Raw genomic sequence first — 19,409 nt, forward strand, 5'->3', positions numbered from 1 at the left:
CAGCACCCCCACTCCGGAGTGTGTCAGGCCAGGGGTCGGGTCGGCACCATTCCCCTCAGAGCCATCCCCCCTGCCCTCACTCCCTAGAGTAATGGTGCATGGCACGCCATGGTTAGGGGCTGGGGGCTTGGGTGAGAGAAGAGAGGGGAGGGTCCCTTTGTGTCCCCGCATATTGGAAGGAGCCCTTGGGGCCTCTGGGCTCCTCTCACTCTTCCCTCCACAAGACACCAGCCTCCATCCAGGGACACTGAAACTCATCCCTTGATTCTTCTGGTGGCAAACCTCAGGAAGGCCCTTGGGAGCCTCCTGCCTCTGATCAGGGTGGGGAATGGATAGACTCACACATGCCCCAGAACCAGCAGCCCTCAGGGTCCAGAACATTGCCTACCGATTCTACTAGCTGGGGACCAGGACAAAAAGACTTTGCTCAATTTCCCCAAAAATCTAGGCTTCACGAGGGGTCCCACTAACCAAAACTCTGTTTTCTTCAGCAGAAGGTAAGAACCAGGCTTAAGACACCCTAAGAAGTAATGTGGGTGTCTCCGGGAGACCCTGGGGACAGGGGGGACCGCAGTTGCTCCTGACCTCCTCTTTCACCCTCCTTACTCCTCACTTCCCCAGGATTTACAGGGGACTCCCCAAAGGGCAGGGAAGTGAAATGTGTATCTTGAGTCTACCGTGCACAAGGCGCTTTACGTGGGTTATGTCACCTGATTCTCCCACGGCTCTCATGAGGTAACATCCCCATTTTGTAGATGGGGACACTGAGGATTAGAAAGTCAAGGCCCCAGTGAAACAGATGGCCCAGTCAAAATAAGACACTTTACAGGATTTAATCAAGGAATGTGTGCAAAGCGTGGCCAGGGTGTGAAATGCCCACCACGGCTGTGCCCTCTGGATGCAAGCACCCCAGCCCCCACGGTCAAGGAGCGGAAGAGCTGCTGGACCCTGGAAGGAGAAAACCGTGCGGAGAGAGTGGCTGATATGGGGCAGTGACCTTGGGTGGGAGAACACTGGCAGCCCAAGGTGACCCCTTAAGGCAGGCCCTGGGGAATAAATATTCTGCCTTCCCTGTCTTCCGGCCTTCCACCTCCTGCCGGGGCTGCTCCCCAATGGCCGACCCAGCGAGGCAGAGCACCGGGTGAATGGTGGCCTAGGGGAATGAAGGAGTGGGGCGCAAAGCACAACACCCTTGCACTGACCGGCCAAACTGCAATGTCCACACGCCTGTCACCTCTCCAGGCCTTTCCCCATCATACGGAGGGACAGCCCGTTTGGGCAAGAGAGACCCCGCATCCTGACCCAGCCTGGCCGCCCCCGGGGAACACGGAGGGATAAAGCCCTGCGTCGCTGCACCAGTTAATCCCTGGCTCTCCTCCTGCCCCGCGGCGGGACTCTCCAACCTGTAGAGGGCGGTGACCCTCCGCCGCCGAGGCCCTAGCCAGACCCGCCCAGGAAACCCACCCCTGCCCCTGGGCCGCTTCCCGCCAGCGCTAAGACGCGCCAAGATGCACCAGGGCGATCTGATTGGTGAGAAGGCAGATGAAGGGGTTCCCCCGAGGAGAATAATTGAATTCCGGCACGGGGGCCTCGGGCCCTCCACTCCCGGAGCAGCCTGGCTGCAGGCGTCGCGGCGAGGCCAGGAGCATGTGTAACTCATTACCTCCGCGAGCCTCCCATTTGCGGCCGCCGGAGGACGCCGCGAGCGTGGTGGAGTGTCTGAGGCCACGGGGTGAGCATGACTACAATATTTTTCTGACACTAACACCTCTCTCTGGCCCTCAGGAAGGGCCGTGGAGGAGTCAGGCCCGGCCAACCACCACCCACACGCGCCCTCCGCCTTCTCCGCCTCCCGGCGCCAGACTGAGGAGGCCTACAGCTACGCAGGCAGGAAAGGAAAGGCTGCACCACCCGGGAAGGTGAGAGCCGAGGGGAGAGGGGCAAGCAGGTCCAGCTGGCCCCCTTTTGGGTTTCTGTTCACAGGGAGGTAGAAGTGGGCGTGGAGGTCATGGGAGGCTGGGCGTGGGGACCCTGGAGGTCGCATTCTGCCATCAGCCCTTCCGGGCAATTCCAGGGAGACAGGTGGAAGGGAAGCTATTCCCCTGGGGTGGCACAGAGGGGGCCCTGCCCTGCCCTTGGGGCCTGCCTGTCAACAGGGGGCTCAGAAGGGGAGACCGACAGCTCAGACCCAAGGGAGCAGGCAGGGTCCTGAGACATGGCCCAACAAGGGGTGCAGAGGGGGGAGTGGTCCCTAGACGTGGGGAAGCAGGGACTGTGGGCCTGAAGGGTGTGGCAATGCACAATTCGGGAACTGGGCCAGACGGCCTCTTAGGGAGGGGACAGAGGAACCAATGCAGGTAACAGCTCCTCCCCCTCTCTTCTCACCTGCTACAGGGAAAGAAGGGGAGAGATAAAGACAGGGTGGGAGGGAAAGAGAAGACAAGTTAGGAAAGGGGGATGGGAGAGGAGGGGAGGGGGCGTCTCCGTGTATTACCCCTGAAATAACAAGTTGAGGCCCTAGTGTCTTTAAAGTCCCACCTGCATTCAAGTCTGAGTCACACCTTAATATCTGGGCTGCATTTTTGCTACTTTGCTTCAGCAGATCCTAATAACCCCAGGGCTACGAGGAGACACTCACCTCTCCTCCTCATCTACTTTCCTTTAAGGGGAAAATCCTGGAAGGGACTCAGAGCCCTGCAAGACCTACCAGACGTTACTGTTTAAATCTACTCAGGGCCCATAAGGCAGCTCGGGCCTCCCTCCCTTTCCCCATCTCGGCCCCCCTCTGCTTTCCAGTCAGTCTCCCTCACCCCCTCCAGTTACACTGTCCAGAAATGAGGATCAAAGAACAAAATCCTGGGGAAACAGATCAGATCTGTCTTGAATTTCCCCAAGTCAGAGCTTACTGGTTTCCTCTTAGAAATGAAAGGGAAGCAGTGGGGGGGGGGGGGGGGGTCAAACCAGAAACCCAGGAGATTAGGTGGCTGATTTCATCTCAACACTGGGGTCTCTGGGTTCCTCACACCGACCCCCCATCCCCATGCCTGGAGGCCAGATCACTGAAGAGTGGGGGAGACCAGACAATTTAGAGATCAGGCTTAGGATGTATTTGTTTTGCCACCTTTAGATTTCAAGGACCCGATGTCCATTCATTGAAGAATTAGTAAGCACCTACTATGTGCCAGGCTTAAGAGCCATCAATGAACAAAACAGAGGTGCCTGCTTTTGTCGAGCCTATATTCTTCCCTCAAGGAACAGACAAGGAATATAAGCATAATAAAATAAGAATTACATAATGTGTTAGGGGGGAATAGGACTGTGGGAAAAAGGAAAAAGAGAAGCAAGGGCCAGGAGTGCAAGGGGACAGGAAGCCTGATGAGGAAGGTGATATTTGAGCCAAGACTGGAAGGAGGTGGAAGAGCAACCTTCCAGGGAGCACAGGCCCTAGGTGAGTATGCCAGCAGGGTCAAGGTGAATGTCCGTAGCCTCCTTGGCTACTGTTAGCACCTGAGTTATTACTCTCATTGAGGGGGGATGTTTTGAGAGCTTTCTCGGGGCAGCATCATGTTCCGATTTAAGTTTTCAAAGGACCACACCCTGAATGCAATGACCAGATCTGTTTCGACACACAGAATTCTAGAACTGGACAGAACCTCACAGAGACCTCCCCTCTGCCCTGCCCCCATTTGGCAGATGAGGACACTGAGGTCCAGAGAGGGATGTGACCCAGTCAGGTCACACGGCCCTGGAAGGGTGAGTCAGCCTCCACCTCTCATCTTCCAACTTGTGTCTGTATTTCAGGGGTGCCAGGCCTCAGGAGACCCCTGAGGATTCTTACTGGCAGGGCTCTAAAACTGTTCTCTGATGGGATCTCTGCCCTGCTGGGGTGCTGGAAAGCACAGTCGCTGAGACTACTATTATTTTCAATGCTTTTGGACCAAATGGTCTTTTTAAATCAGGGGTACAGAAAAAGAGAGAGCAAGATGATGTAAGGGGTATGAGGCCTGGTGATGCTTCGAACCCTTGGCCTCTCCCTGCCCTGGGGTCCCTGCCCTGCCCCAACTGGCACTCCAGGCTGGCCCTAATAGTCCTCCAGACTCCCCGACTGTGCTGTACCCCAGTCCTTCCTTGCCAAGCCAGTCCTCTTTCCTGAGGGGCTGGTAGGGAGTAGGCAGGATCAAGGACACGAAAGCCAGCTTGGTCTATGCCGATGGAGGAGTGCTGAGCACTGGCCAGTGACCCAGCCTTCCCAGAAGACAGGAACCTGACAGAAACACTGACCTGGCTTGATGTGACACAGCTGGTGGCTCCCTTCCCCACCCTCCTCTTCTATTACAAAATTGTGTTCAGTCTTTAAAGCCTTTTCTGGTAAGACCTCTCCTAACTTCAGTACCCAAGTGCCCTCCTTATCCATGGGGGATACTCCCAAGACTCCCAGTGGATGCCCGAAACCACCAAGGGTACCAAACCCTGTATGTAGTCTGTTTTTTTCCTATATACACACACTGTGATAAAGTTTAATTTCCAGGTCAGGCCTAGCAGGAGATTCACAACAATAATAATAAATAGAACGTTCATAACAGTATGCTGTAATAAGTTATGTGAATGTGGTCTCTCTTTCTCCATCAGTATATCTTATTACACTGCACTCACCTATCTTCTAAAATGGCTATGTGATGAGATGAAGTGAGGTGAATGACATAAGGCACCGTGATGGCATTAGGTTGTGACTGGCCTTCTGATAAAAGGTCAGAAGGAGGGTCATCTGCTTCCAGACCACAGTTTGGTGTGGACAACAGACTGTGGAGAGCAAAACCACAGATAAAGGGGGGGACTACCATGCTTATCGGTCATGAGCTCAAAGCTTGTCTCCTCTCCCTGCTGAGACTGTCCCTGATCCCTGCATCTCTGAGCTACCCAACTTCCCTTCCAGCACTTGGTGCCTTTTAGGAGACACGGTTACAGCAGGATGGGGAGGTGTTTCTGTCTTTGAGTAATTTTGAGACAAAGGCAGCTAGCAGAGTGGAGAGAAAACACGGTGTTTGAAAGAGCCTTGAATAAAGGCCTGCATAGTGGTTAATTCCTGTCAGCTCGACTGGTTACAGGGGCCAGGTGAAACATCATTTCTGGGTGTTCCCAGATGAGATTAGCATTTGACTTGGTGGGCTCAGTAGAGCAGATTGCCCTCCCCAGTGGGAGTGGGCCGCATCCAATCAGTGGAGGGCCTTTAGAGAGCAAAAGGCAGAGCAATTTGCTTTTTGCCTCCTGCCTGCCCACAGAGTTGGGACATAGCCTCTCATCTTCTCCAGCCCTCAAACTGCAGTTTACACCATTTGCTCCTCTGGTTCTCGGGCCTTCTGACACAGATCAAATTATACTGCCCACTTTCCTGGGTCTCCAGTCTGAAGTTGGAGATCGTGAGGCTCCTCAGCTTCCATAATCATGTAAGCTAATTCCTCATAATAAAACTTTGTATATAAATATATATCACCTTGGTTCCATTTCTCTGGAGAACTCTATGACAGCTTGTCTCTACCTAATTGGCCATAAGTCTCTATAAGACTCTTCTGTAAACTTCATTCTATTTAGCTTTGAAGTGGGAACAATGCTGTCCTCCCCTGTGCTCACCGCAGAAAGGAGTGTGTCTATTGATGTAGCAAGCATTTATTCAGCACCTACTAAGTGTCAAGCTTGGTCCTGGGTATACAGGATTCCATCTGCTGGCAAGGTGCTTTGGGCTTCTTTGGAGGAATTCAAATCCTTTGAATTTTCAGTTTTAGCAAATAACCATTTCCCACAGATGCAGTGGGTCACTGCATGGGGAACTCCCTCCTGCGGGCCTGATCTGGAGCCTCAGACCTAGAGGGAGGCTGAGCACCTTGACGAGGTATACTCTCTCCTCACAGATGCTTTGGGAAATGGACTGGGGGCTCCTCACCTGAGGTCTGGGCTCGCTAGCTCAGAAGCCTTTGCCTGACCCCAACCTGACCCACTCAGAGGAGAGGAAGCCAAAGAGGCAAAAAGCCTGCCCTAGGAGTCAGGAGACTCAATGCTGGAATGCCTCTGTTACTGACAGCCTCTACGATCCTTAAACTCCAGCCCCACCAGCTCACCTGTGAAATGGATACACATCTTGCAGGTCACAAAGATATGTAGAGATGTGTCAATTAAAAGACATTTCAAAGCATGAATTTCCACATAGGAAGTATTAGACTTGTGGGGGTGGGGGGAGTCATTGCTGCCCTGGAGCAATGACAGGTTTGGGTATGGGGGCAGGGCAGGGCTTGCAGTGTAAGACGAAGCCAGATGCACTCACCGTCCTCACACAGGTTTAGCTTGGACAGGCTCCTGCCATCAAAGGGCTCCTCAAAGATGGAGCTGGTGTCCCGGTCGCTCACCGTGTGCAGGTACATGGCTTTGTTCTCCATTCTGATCTGCAGCAGCAGCAGGAAGGACAGCGAAGGGAGAGGAGAGGGAGGAAGGGGGCGGGGAGAGAGAGAATAAACTATAGGCAGACAGAAATGAACACACTGAACAAGGCAGCACCCATCCCCAAGATTCTGAGCCTGAACACCAGTAGTCCCTCATGTTCGGGTACCATCTACCAGGTCCTCGGGATCCCAAGTCTCCGCCAGCTTCCTCGGTGCTTGGGAAGGCCGAGGCCCTTTGGACCTTTCTGATCACTGGATCCATCCATTTGTCTCAACAGCCCTTGGTTGGGACCAGAACCTGAGCCAGAGTGGCCCTGAGGGCCATGCTCGGTAGGGCCTGGAGGGGCCTCTTGACCCCAGTGGAGTGATCTCCTAGCCTCTGGAAATTTGAGCACATTAGAGAGGCTTGGCTCCTGCTCTGTGCTGCAAATGTGTGACCAGTCTGGCATGTTCCAAAGGAGCTGGAGTGCTGCTCCCACTTTGGGGTGCTGGAGCTGCTACAGTGGGACCACAGCAGGGATTCGTCTCCCAGGCAAGCCCGAGGAGCAGGCAGCCTTGGTGGAGTCCCCCGGACACTAAGACCTGGGCAGCCTGAGACCCGGGGAGGGGCCAGAGTCTGCATGGGCTCCTGAAGCCAGGTCACTGGGACTCAGAGGCTACCCCATGGTGTTCTAGGAATGTACCCATTGACTCTGGAGAATGGCATCCGATTTGAAGTAAACAGCACCATTTCCGGAGTGTATACAATGCCATCCCATTTTGTAATATATACACGTGTCCTGAGTAGGTGACAAGAAAGATTGTATTTGGAGATGTTCCGGATTGTTCTGTATCAGAAGACTCTGGTGGGGATTGTGCAGATTTTGTGCTTATTTTTGTTTGCTGGATATTCTGGGTTTTCTACAACGTGTTTGCATTCTTTGTGTAATAAGAAAAACCTACTCTGGGAGCCAAATTAAAAAGTGTTTATTTAACATAAAACACTTGCTACTCTCTTTTTTTTCCATATATGCTCAGTGATTTGACAAATTACTTTCTAATTTCAGCTCTGTTCCAGCCATAAGTTTAGCTTGACCTTTGGTCCTGATGCTCTTGGACTCTCTGGATATTGAACCAAAAATCCATTTTTAAGAGCAAATTCTTTGGAAGATAAAAGCTGCTGGGAGGATGAATGGGTCCCAGGACTGGTGTGGAGCAAATTCAACTCTGAGACCCAGAGAGCGGAGCCAGGGGTCTATTGCTTGAGAAAAGATGACAGGGACCTAGCAGGTGGCATGGGGGGGGGGGGCACAATGCCTGAAGGGAGCAGCCAGTCGGTTCCTCTTTGGAGGCAGTGGGACAGGAGGCATCGGCATCGTGTCAGTAAACACGGATAATCAAAGAAGAGCCTGGCTGAACCGCTCTGGCAGGCAGAGTCAAACCTAAACCCCTTATTTTCATGGCTTGACGTTTATCTCCAGAGACCTCTGACTTCAGGGCGGGCCAGCTGCCATACAACTGTCCTTCCGATGGCCCAGGAAGGACGGACAGGGGCTTCTTCAAGTTAGGAGATGCCGCATGGGCTGCACGGGGTGTGCACATGCGCACACGCACGCACGGGCGGGCAGGGTGTTCACAGCCTCTGTGGGCCTTTTCTTCCAGCCTGCAGGAGACGGGGGGCAATGGAAGCTCGCAGCTCTGCCAGGATCTCCCCTCCCTGCCCCAGGGGTTCCCTGGAGCCCCCAAACCTCTCCCACCCAGCTTCTCTGTGCTGCAGTAATGTCCGGCTTGCTAACCTCCCAACACCCGTGCTCCATCCAAGTTCTCCACCCACAGTGAGCCTCTAGGTGGAGCCCCCTGTGCGACTCCGCTGCTGCTGCTGCTAAGCTGCAGGGGACCCTCCCTTGTTTCATAAGCACTAAGTGCTGCACCCCTCCCTCTGGCCTGGGGAGCTGCAAAGCAGGAGGCCAGTGTCTCCTCTGCAAGCGATAATTCTCTCTCTGCCAAAGGCAACAGGCGCTGCTGCCCAGAGGTCTGCTCGGTGGGGTGCTGCCATGCTGGCGGTGGGGGTATGGAGATGAGCTCGGGCCAGGATAGCCCCATCTTCATTTCCACCTTCCCCTCTGCTGATCAGACCACAGTTGGAATGCATGGCTCCTTATCTGGAATGCATCTATAGGGCGGCCCCTTCTCTACCCTTCTCCCCACCCCTGGGCTGGTGGAGTAGGAGCCCTGGGGAGCCTGTTGAGAAGAGAGGCCCCGGGCCGAGCAGAGGCCAGATGTGAGTGAGATGAGATTGGAAGTGTTCGGCCAGCTCTGCTAATGTTTGTTACTTGGGAAGGAAACCTAAGAATGTTCTATCTGCCCCAGGTTTTATTTTGAGCTATTTTTCTTTCTTGGGAAATGAGGGACAGGAATTTGAACCCTTCGATCATTGGTCTTACTGCCTTTGGGGCCAAGTTTGTGCTCTCAAGCAAGGTGCAAACTCACTGCCAAGTGTGGTGATAATAGAGACGATGTGTACGCCTTGCATGTGCTCATGCCCCGTGGTCATCTGGGATCTCTCCGCTCCCCCCACCCCGGCCCCTGTTAGGGGGTCAGGGAGCATCAGTGTGTTGCTCCCGCTTTAAAGATAAGCCAATCCAGGCCCCAAGAGGCAAGAGCCAATGATGTCAGGCAAGGGTGAGGCACCAGGGAAAGGCGTCCCACCCAGGGCACGGACCCAGCCACAGGGCTGTTTCGTCCAGAAAGCATGTACTTGTCCCTCTCAGGAGCCACCTTTAGGGGTTCCAAACCAGGCAGTGAAGAGGGTCAGTGGGAGCCCTGGGGCCAAGGAAAGGATCTGAGAGCAGGAAGGGAGGGGACCAGGATAGTAGAAACATGAGCAGGTTGTGGATGCCAAAGTGACATAAGGAGAAATCTCGAGGAGCTTGGAATTTTGTTTCAAGTCAAAGGATGGGGCCTTCCTCCCCCAGGGACGGGACACCTTACTGTCCTCTTAGGGATGTCGTGATGCTCCATAGACATCCATAGCTTCACCCCATCAGGTCTGGGTGGGGTGGGCGGGGTGCTCAGAGGATACGGGGTCCTGTCCTGGAGTCCCTTCCTACTCCTCGGGAACCTGGCCCAATCCACTGAGCTCGTTCAGCCTCAGGTCATCACCTTTGGGAAGGGGAGAAGCGCATCTGCCAGCCACTCAGCTATTTCTAGCCTCCGGTGGAATAGTGCACAGGGAAGGGCTTTACGAGCAAGGGTCCACAGCAAGTTGGAGCTAGGAGTCCGGAGAGAAACACCCGCCCCACCCCCAACCCTGGCATCTTCTGATCCTGCCAAGTAGTTAGTGAGGGGAGAGGGGCACGGTCTCTAAGTTCCTGAGGCTTCCCTCCTGCCAGTCAGGCCCCAAAACAGTGCTCTTTGGGGTTCCCTTTGCAAACAACAATCACGAATACGGACCAGAGCGAAATCTGGACCCTTCGGGGCAAGTCACTCTTGGGGAGCAGAAGGGTTCGATCGATTCTTCCTGCTGAAGGTGGCATGAACCTCACCTGTTGCTGCAGAGACAGGGTGTCTGAGTTCCAGCATCTGACTCTGCTGGGCTCGCATCTTCTCTTTGAATGGCACCGAAACCAAGTAAAAATCAGGGGGCCCTCTCCGCTAACAGTTCCCCTAAATCAGAACCCGAAGCTGGAAAGGTGCAGATGTTAAGCTCTCCCTTGACACGTCCCACCAGTGGCACGCACAATGCACACACACTTCACACACTTAGCCACACAGTCGGCTCCCGCCATAGGCTCCAAGATGTGACACCGACCAGGCAGAGTTGCCACTAAAGCAATGGCGTCTGCAAATCCAGTCTCACACAGGCTGCATCCCCACAGGCCCACAGCTGGAACCTTCCCACCTGCCCCTGCGACCTTGGGCTGCACATCCTGAGATGCCTGCACGAAGCGCCCTGCTCCAACGGCCACATCCAGGTCCCCCACAGCTGGGGGACCCTGCCTCTGGGAGACTAGGCTCAGGTGCCAGGACAGAGTTAGTGCCAAGACTCACCTGAGCGCCGCCCGCGGAGGCCGCAGAAGCGCGGGTCTGCTCAGTTCCCGGGATTCGCCATGGTGACCGAAGAGCTGGCCGCTGTCACTGCACTGAGACCCAGGCAGCCCCGCACCGCTCGTCCCCACAGCCAGCCAAAGCCAGACGGAGGCATAGAAAGAGGCTGCCCCGGTGCTCAGTCACTTGTCTCAGGGGTCACTTCTCCAGGAGGGTCAGGGCAGGAGGCAAGACTCAACCCTGGGGCCTGAGTCGGGCCTGTGGTTGGGGAGTCCCTGTGTTGGTGCCTCGCCTCAGTCAGCCTCAGGCAGCGCTCAGGAGGTGTTCTGTGGAGGCACCAGCGGCCGTTCTAGATGCTGACTGAGATGGGAACTGCAGCTGCTTGGGCCGCCGCCGGTCTTTATAAATACAAAGTTCTGGGAGCAGTCGCGGAAGCTCCCCTGGGGTCTGGAACACATCCCCCCTCTGGTGGCCAATCTCGGCATTGCAGCCCCGCCGTCCTCCCGGCCCAGTCCAGAGCCGGGAAATCCGCCTCCGCTACGGACTCCACACTCCTCACCTAAAACCCCACACAGAAGAATTTTTGGAAAGCTTCTACAGGAATGGCAGCTAGACCTGGCTCAGGAGCCACGCAAGAAACCAGTCTTACAAACTGATTTATAGGACCGAATTTGCATTGCTCAATTCATTCACCAAACTTGGCTTAGAATGAATTTATGTATTTTTCTGTGGTCACATCCACCCGCAAAGGACACAGACTGGCCACACTGGAGCTCTGCAGAAGAGTGTTCTGTGAGTGCCGCAGGAACTCCGCAAAGACAGTCTCAAGGCACCTCGGTAACAAAGCCAGCGCTTAGGGAGCCGTGACACTGCACAAGGACTTGGGGATACTGGAGTAAGAAGGGCTCCCTGACCTCAAGGGGGCTGCAATCCAGGAAGAGGGGGCCCTCAGGCACAAATAACTGTAAATCTAAGCAGGACCGAAAACATTTTCAAGAGGCAATCTCTCCAAAATGTTAAGAGAGTAATTACATTCACATTGGGGTGGCGACAGGGAAAGGTGTCAGGAAAATTGCAAAAACAGTTTGAGCCACTGGCCAGCACTATCAATTTACAAGGAACCCCCACCCCAACTCCCTTCCACCCCCACCCCCCTCCCCACCCTGAGGATAGAGCTCTAAAGGTAATGGTCATGAAGACACCCCCCTCCATTGATTGGTTAAAAATTCAGTCTCAATACTAGAAGGTCAGACCTCGTACAAGAGGGCAGTTTGCCAAGGCTCAGCCTTCCCCACAGTGCAGCTGCCAACCCACAACTGAGTCAGAAGTGTCCTCATCATTTTTAGTGACTGAACCTTCCGACCATCTCTGGGAAGCAGCTCTGATTTGAGGCTCCGTTTCACAGAGGGAAAACACAGGAGTAGTAATAATAATAATAGCTAGGGGATGAGATGGAGGAGCAGACAGGAGGAGGAGGAGGAGAGGGGGTACTAAGGGTAGGGGAAAGGGAGAGGCAGGAAGTGGAAGAAAACACTTTATCATGGAGTCTATACCATGTGTTAGGCCATTCAGAGGGCTTTCCATATATTAACCCTGTGAGGTAGGTCCTGTTATTATTTCCACTTGTAGAGACAGAGACACTTAGTAACTTGTCCAAGGTCAAACAGCATAGAGCATCAGAGCTGGATTCTGCCCTAGGCAACATTTCAGTACCCTAACCATGAAAAAGTATCCTTTAGTTCCCCATCAATTCACAAACCTCCCTAGGAATGCAATCTTAAAAACAGCTAGAACTGTGCTCAACACGTTCTGTCCACTGATCTTTGATGTGGGGATGTGCCTATTGGCAAGAAATGCCTGTGGGTTAGTAAGACCTCAGTGATGTCCTCCTTCACCTAAAACAAAGAATACTTTTTAATACTCCCACACTGGTGTGCCCTCGCTTGGAGGGAGGGCAGGAGCGGGACCCAAATGCAGTCCCAGCTATTGGCTGAGCCTCTCCTTACCACTGATAATCAATGATACACAAATGGCAGAGTCTGGTGTCTGCCCATGAGACCCACAAGTAGGCACAGAACCGTTAAACTGTAACATTTCAGGAGGAGCAAAGCTTATCCTTTTAAACCGTGTAGCTTCAGGCAAAGGACCATTTCTGTCTTTTGTTTCTGGTTCACTGCACTTCTTAAAGTGGTAAGATTTGTCCATGCTGTTGCATATATAGTGGTTCCTTCTTTGATTTTTATTTTGTGCTGAATAATATTCCATAGACCACAATTTGCTTATTCCCCTATTGAAGAGCATTTGGGCTGTTTCCGATCTTTTGTCTACTCTGAGTACAGCCACCCAAACAAGCAAGGGCACATTTGATAGTGAAGTACAAGAATGACCCGCAGGCCAAGTTTTCTAATGGCTGAGAGTCCTTCAGACAGGTGGTAGCTCAAATGACACCTCCTTGTCACCTAAAATCAGAATGGCCCCAAAACTGTTTTGTTTCCATTCAATCACAGAAGGCATTTATAATAGGCATTTTCCCCCCAGAAAGTATTATGAAAATGTGATTGCATTAAAGGAGAGTTGAACACACTTCTGACTCTGGCTGCAGAAGCCAGTCAGGCCCACCGGAACACAGTCCATATGCTCACTTTTCCTGCAGTCTTTGAATGATTTCATTTGATTGACCCAGTAACTTTCTAGGGTGGAGGTGGGGAGGGAGTTATCATCCCCTGTCTGCGTAGGGAGGAACTGAGCAGTGTTGAACCTGAATGGCACAATGCTGGGCTCCTGGACACAACATCCACAACTGTCCTTGACCTCCAGAGCATCTACATCTGCAAGGAATGCTTCCATACATTCCATTATTCATTCAACAAACATCTGTTGTGTACCTTTAGGCAGTGTATTCCAAATGTTCTTACGAACATGAATTAGACCCAGAGCCCATCCTTCAGCATCTGGCCCAGGGGTCAGAGTCCCTCAGGGTCAGACTAGTGGCCTAGTCACTCTAATATTTTTTACCTGAAGTCGGAGTCTGTAATTCCTGCTCTCTGTGCCTCTCCATGGACACCAACAGATCTCTGCCTGGTGGATTTCCGTGGGCAGTTCCATGTGCCTGGAATGACTCCCCCAGATGTTTGCAAGTCTCACTCCTTTGCATCCCTCCAGCCGTTTCTCCAATGTCACCTTCTCAGGGAAGCTAAACCTACTGGTCCAGTTTCAAATTGCTGTCTACCCCTGAGCACAGCTAATTCTTCTTACCCTGTTCCACTTTCTTTTTCTTTTCCATCACCCTCATTGACTTAACTTACTATGTAGTTCGCTAGCTTGTCAGTGATCACTAATGAATTATTTATGGTCTGTAGAAGATCAGCTCCATAAAGGCAGCTCACTTACGCCTCCCAAAGGCCTGGAACAGTGGCTGGTGCATACTAAGTGCTCAATAAATATTTGTTGGCTGAAGATCTGTGGAAAGTGCATCCTAGGTCCTAGGAACAAGGCAGTTCGAAGGTCCCAGTATGGAAACACAGTGGACATTCTAGAGGGGCAGGCAGGAGGCCTGTGTGGCTGGAGAACAGAAAATTCAGATGAAGGCAAAGAGCCACAGAGCCCGAGTCTTATTCTGAGTAGAGCTAGAAACCCAGGCTACTGCTCTTTCTATGTGACTACCTCTTCTCCCAGAGCACACAAATGTTATTATGTTATATCTTCACTCTAGTTTGCTATTTCTTTAATTTCTAAAAATTTTTAATTGTACTAAAGTACACATGACATAAAATAGACCACCCTAACCATTTTTAAGAGTATAGATAGCTTAGAAACACGTTGACGCTGTGCAACCACCATTCCCACCCAACTGCAGAACTCTTTCCATCTTACAGAACTACACTAACTGAACTAACTACTCACTAACTAACTACCCACTGAACACTAACTCCGCGTTTCCCCCACCTCCTGGCCGCTGGCAGCCCCCAGTCTGCTTTCTGTCCCTACAAACTTGACTGTCTAGTGACATTGCTGTTTCTTCGTTTGTGGATTTGTGGCCTGCTCCATAAAACATATATATATTATTTTTTTAACATATATTCTTTTTAAAAAAAGATTTTATTTATTTATTGGACAGAGAGAGAGCGAGCACTGGCAAGGGGAGTTAGAGGCAGAGGGTGAGGGAAAAGCAGGCTCCCCACTGAGTAGAGAACCAGACGTGGTGCTCGATCCCCAGACCTTGAGATCATGACCTGAGCCAAGGGCAGATGCTTAACTGACTGAGACACCCAGGTATCCCCAAAACATATATTCTTAATTTTTGTCTTTAGAATTTTCTTTTTCTCTAGTTTTTAATTCAATATATGTGAAATATAAATATTTCAAAAACAGTTTTTGTCCATTGTTCACAAACCACTGTGCATCTTTTTCTGTTGTTCAGCTTTGCAGAATATCCTGGTGACAACTATGTCATCTCTCAAAACCCAGAATTTGGAGTTGCCTATTTTTTTCAAAGTAACTACTGTTTAATGATACAATGAATCCCATCAACTTAGGGCTTTTTAAGGAGATAGTTTTGGTTAAAAAACGGTTATTATACACACAAAATGGTATCAGAATTTGGCTTTTGTGACTTTATAACATTTTGTATGCCTTCTGACTCGCCATCTTGTTGTTTTTCTGAAATCGCTCATCTGATCTCAACTGAAACCCACTTAATCACCACAGACAGCAACCCCCTGCCCTCTGCCAATAAGAGCTAAATGTGAGGGAGTGAAGACAGATCCAAAAAATAGGGCTTCCAAGTGAAAAAACAGCCCAAACCTCTGGGAGAGTCTACGCCTGATCGGCCTGAAGTCATTCTTGGTAATTTTTAGTTCCTCCTGTAGAACTTCCTATATCTTCCCCCACAAAATAATTATGCATACTCTATTAATTAGAAAAAATATAATAACCTCTTTAAAAAATGGCTCAGGGCACCTGGGTGGCTCAGTGGGTTAAAGCTTCTGCCTTCTGCTCAGGTCATGATCCCAGGGTTCTGGGATTGAGCCCCCCATTGGGCTCTCTGCTCAGCAAGGAGCCTGTGCCCCCCCTTCTCTCTGCCTACGTGTGATCTCTGTCTGTCAAATAAATAAATAAAATCTTAAAAAAAAAAAAAGATGGCTCAGACTTTGTAAGGCTGAATTAGGGACAATGACCTAGATTTAAAGTGTCAAGTCCAAACTCTAATCTGACCGTTCCTGGTTGCATGTCCTTGGGCAATCACCAGACTTCTTGGTCTCAATATTCTCAGTAGACCTAAAGATAATCATCTCTTATCACAGGGTAGTTGTGAGGATCAGATGGGATAAATTAGATGATAGTATGAGCCTACAAGTATCATAAGATGTTCCTAGGAGGGTCCTGAAAAAGCATTCTCTGGTCAAAGCAAAAGGTGTTCCTTATTTACAGGACTTATCAGAGCCTTTAAAATGCTATTGAGCATGGTGACTTTCCACAAAGGTAGGGGCAGGGGGAATGTAGTCTTGAGGCTTTTCCATTTTTAACTGAACACAGAGAACAGGGCTAGTATTCCACAGGATGCACTGAAGGAAGTTCTGAGCTAAGGTAGTCAGGTGACTTGTTTACAATTTAAACAAAAACAAATTTTAAGAAAACTGGAAGGTCTTTCCTCTGAGTGCCAGTCAGTAAAGATGTCTTATGCTACTGAAGTGTGGGGAGAAGCCATTTATTCTGAAAGGACAATAATACAATCCTGCCTGTCACCTTCCTGAGGGAGCGACCATGTCGCACTTGTCCTCATCATCCCGTCTTGTAGTGTAGCGCAGAATGTCTGTGAGCTGGACACCCAAAGCATGAGTTTCAGCTCTTTGCACCAGGCCAATGGCTGTCCACTTAGTCTTGTTTTCTTTCACTTTGACCACTACCCCCTTCTTTCTTGGCACTTAGGCCCGTCCCTTCTCTACAACCACCTACCAAGACTTCACCCACTGCCCACTGGATAGCTCTATCTTCCCGGACTTTCAAACACAACTCATGCCTCGGGGCCAGATCAAGTTCTGTCCCTCACCTGGCACCTTCTCCACTGGGCCTCCTCTTCTTTGGAGGACCATTGTTTTCAGAGACTGTTCCATCTGCTCAGGTCCCTGAAGAGACTGTTTTAGGTTGCTCAGAGCTCACTGAGGTCGGAGTTCATGTGTTATACTCTTGCACATCCCCGCCCCTAGCATGGAGCCCAGTGACAGGCCCAATGCAGCTGACAGATCAACACTTACTTATTGGTGACGGGGACAGTAGGCTTCAGAGATGCTATGTGGTGAAGAGAGCGGATTCCCAGGCAGGACAGCCAGCCTGTTCTCCCGGGTCCGCCCCCCACCCCCAGCATCGCGGGTACAGGCAAATCACTAGACATCTTCGAATCATCCTTTCCTCATCTGTAAAACTGGGTTACTGCTTCCTGGCCTTCCCATCTCCAGGGTTATTGCAAGGAAGAGGGATGTTGAAAACTCAAAGCACTTCACGAACGTTAGCCACCGTTAATATTTTTCACGGTTGACAGACCCTGACAAATGAAGTATTCATCATAATGCGGTTCTCGCTCTAGCGTCCAGCTGCTGACAGCTGGTGCTGAGTCTAAGACGGTGGGAACAAGGGCCTCCGCCTTGTGGAGTTCCCTGCTCCTCCTGCATCATGGAACCCACCCAACCATCTGCTTCATCTCCATGGGCTCGGCTCATTTTCATTCATTTCCCAGAAGGTGTGGGGATGATGAATTACATCAGACAGCCCAGGTTTTCTGACGCTGGTCCAGGTTGGAGGCGGCAAGGCTAGAGAGCCCTCTCCCACCATGTGCACAGGCCAGAGACCCAAGGGAAGGGCTTGCCCGCACCTCTTTCTGTTATAAAATTTAATGGCCCGGTGTACTCGTAACGGGTCATAGAGTGAGGGGCTCCAAGAGGATCTGTCCTGGAGCTGAGATGATGTAAATTTTGTTTGGGAATTGGATGATGAAGTAATTTGAATGTGTGAGCAATTTTCAGTTTGTAGCCAGACGTGTTCATTCAAGTGAATCATAAGAAACTTCTCAAAACTAGGGTGAGAATGTGGGCCAAAACCGCGAAGGAAAGATTTAGCGGAATAAATGTACAACAGACAGCAATGTTAGAAAAATTCATCTGCTCACTTACAAGGTAGGAAGCAACAGGTTTCTCAGAGGCATGTAAGAGAAACTTAAGATTTTAGGTGACTGAGGTTCATGTGAGACTTGAGAGAAATGACAATTTCAAAACTTAGGCTGTGTTAATAGAAGCATGGCGAGCAGAAAAACGGAGGTGACAAAGTTCCTGCAGTCTGCACTGGAGAGCTTATACCTGGTAAAGTATGTTCAGTTCTAGGTGCCTCTGGCTGAAAAACTAAGTCCCAGCTTGGAGGTTGCCCATGGGGGTGGCCAGGGACATGAAGGATTCAGAAACCAACAGGGAAGAACAGTGTTTAGCCCAGAGAAGACCCAGTCAAGGGGACAAGATTTCTGTTTGCAGATATATTGAAGGCTGTTATGGGGAGCCATGTTGGGATTTTTTTTTTAATCATAGTAGAGAGAGAGGCAGACTTCCACTCAACATATAGAAGCTCTTATTCCCAGTAGAGCCATCTGGATCTGGGTGTCTTGGCTGATGACTGCAAAGTCCCCAATCATGTTGTTTAATCAGAGCCCGGGTAGTGTCTGCCAGACAGAATAACGACAGCAGGGTCTCCTACATTAGTGGACTGGTTGGACCCAGTGACCTTTGATATCTCACCCAAGTCTAGGAGAACCTTCACACAAAAATTTTCTCCACCTTACTAGAAAATAACCTGCCACCGATATTGCTTCTTAGATTGCTTCAGTTGGGGGAGAAAAAGAGCAGTCCATGCATGCTCTTCACATTAAGAACTAAGAACAGGAAACATTATATTTCATTTATTTAATAAGTAATAATAATAAAGATATTTCAGCTGCATATTATGCCAGGAGGAGAGTAAAGGAGAAAAAAGGAAAAAAGGTTGCAGGAAAATTTGAGAAAGAATGATGGAGATAAAGGAGAGAAGAACAAGGCAGATCAGTGGGATAAGAGAGAAAGAGGCAGAGGCAAGAAAAGAATGAAGGCCCAGAATATACAGTGATAAAATATTTTCCTTTCTTTTTCTGCCTTCTTGAAGCACGATACATACCATGATTAGTGCAAGATGGAGCTCTTCTGTTTCTAATTTAGATTTTACATTTATCAAAGATACGCATACATTTTAATAATCTTCTCAAATAATCTTATATCAAATAGCTTATTACAAGCTTATTATGGGAGCAGAAGCTCCTAACCTCTCATACCCACGTCCTGCTTAACCACAGGCACCTGGTTCAACCTTTAAACAGTAACTTTTTATATTTATTTCCACATTTGTAAATAATACAGTTATACCACTATTTCTTAACTTTTGTTCTGTTTTATTAAATGGATTGTCTCTTCCCGCTATGGAGAAAAGAGTTAACTTTTTTGACTCTATTTCTCATTTAACACACATTCTTTCTCCTATCTTCATGATGCAGTTATATCATGCTTTCTTTTAGGTTGTTTTTTAGTTTACTTTATTAGGATTGTACAACCAAGCCATGCACTGTATTTTCTTATGTAACATTTAATTTTTCCCTAGAGTTCATAATGATCTTCTTTTTCTATTTATCCATCATCAATTCTTCTTCCATTTCCCCCACCCCAACCCCTATACCATTTTCATTCATCTCCTCTAGATATAGTCAAATACATCAGATATTCTAATTTATATTTTTGTAGATATCTCCCCTAAATGTTCTGATTTGCTTCATACTGGACCCATTGCTCTCCATATCCAGCTCATAGATGTTATCCAGAGATTTTCTTTCACTTTAATCCTGGAGCTTCTCCTTAATTCTGCTTTGGGTCAGGGCCTCTGTCTTCT

At 50.1% G+C, this 19,409-nt stretch overlaps 1 protein-coding gene and 1 long non-coding RNA gene across 5 annotated transcripts in view; one reads left to right on the plus strand and one right to left on the minus strand.

The window, feature by feature from the left end:
* The window catches only part of SCARA5 (scavenger receptor class A member 5), a 119,407-nt gene extending 108,548 nt beyond the window's left edge, over positions 1–10,859 (minus strand). The window contains exons 1-2 of one of the 4 annotated variants that reach the window (XM_082728015.1): positions 10,461–10,859; positions 6,317–6,434 (exon numbers count right to left, since the gene is read on the minus strand). In XM_082728015.1, coding sequence (XP_082584141.1) covers positions 6,317–6,428 — 112 coding nt within the window. In that variant the 5' untranslated portion in view covers positions 6,429–6,434; positions 10,461–10,859. The remainder of the gene's footprint in view (positions 1–6,316; positions 6,435–10,460) is intronic. The other 3 variants (XM_082728017.1, XM_082728016.1, XM_082728018.1) reach the window with 3 other exon arrangements.
* On the plus strand, positions 1,905–7,542 carry LOC309863316. The gene is made up of 3 exons (XR_014310993.1): positions 1,905–1,919; positions 3,402–3,448; positions 7,478–7,542. It is a non-coding gene; the product is annotated as an uncharacterized lncRNA (long non-coding RNA).
* Positions 10,860–19,409: the final 8,550 nt, after the last annotated feature.

Source organism: Mustela nivalis, assembly GCF_964662115.1.
Source record: "Mustela nivalis genome assembly, chromosome: 4".
Classification (NCBI taxonomy): Eukaryota; Metazoa; Chordata; class Mammalia; order Carnivora; family Mustelidae; genus Mustela; species Mustela nivalis.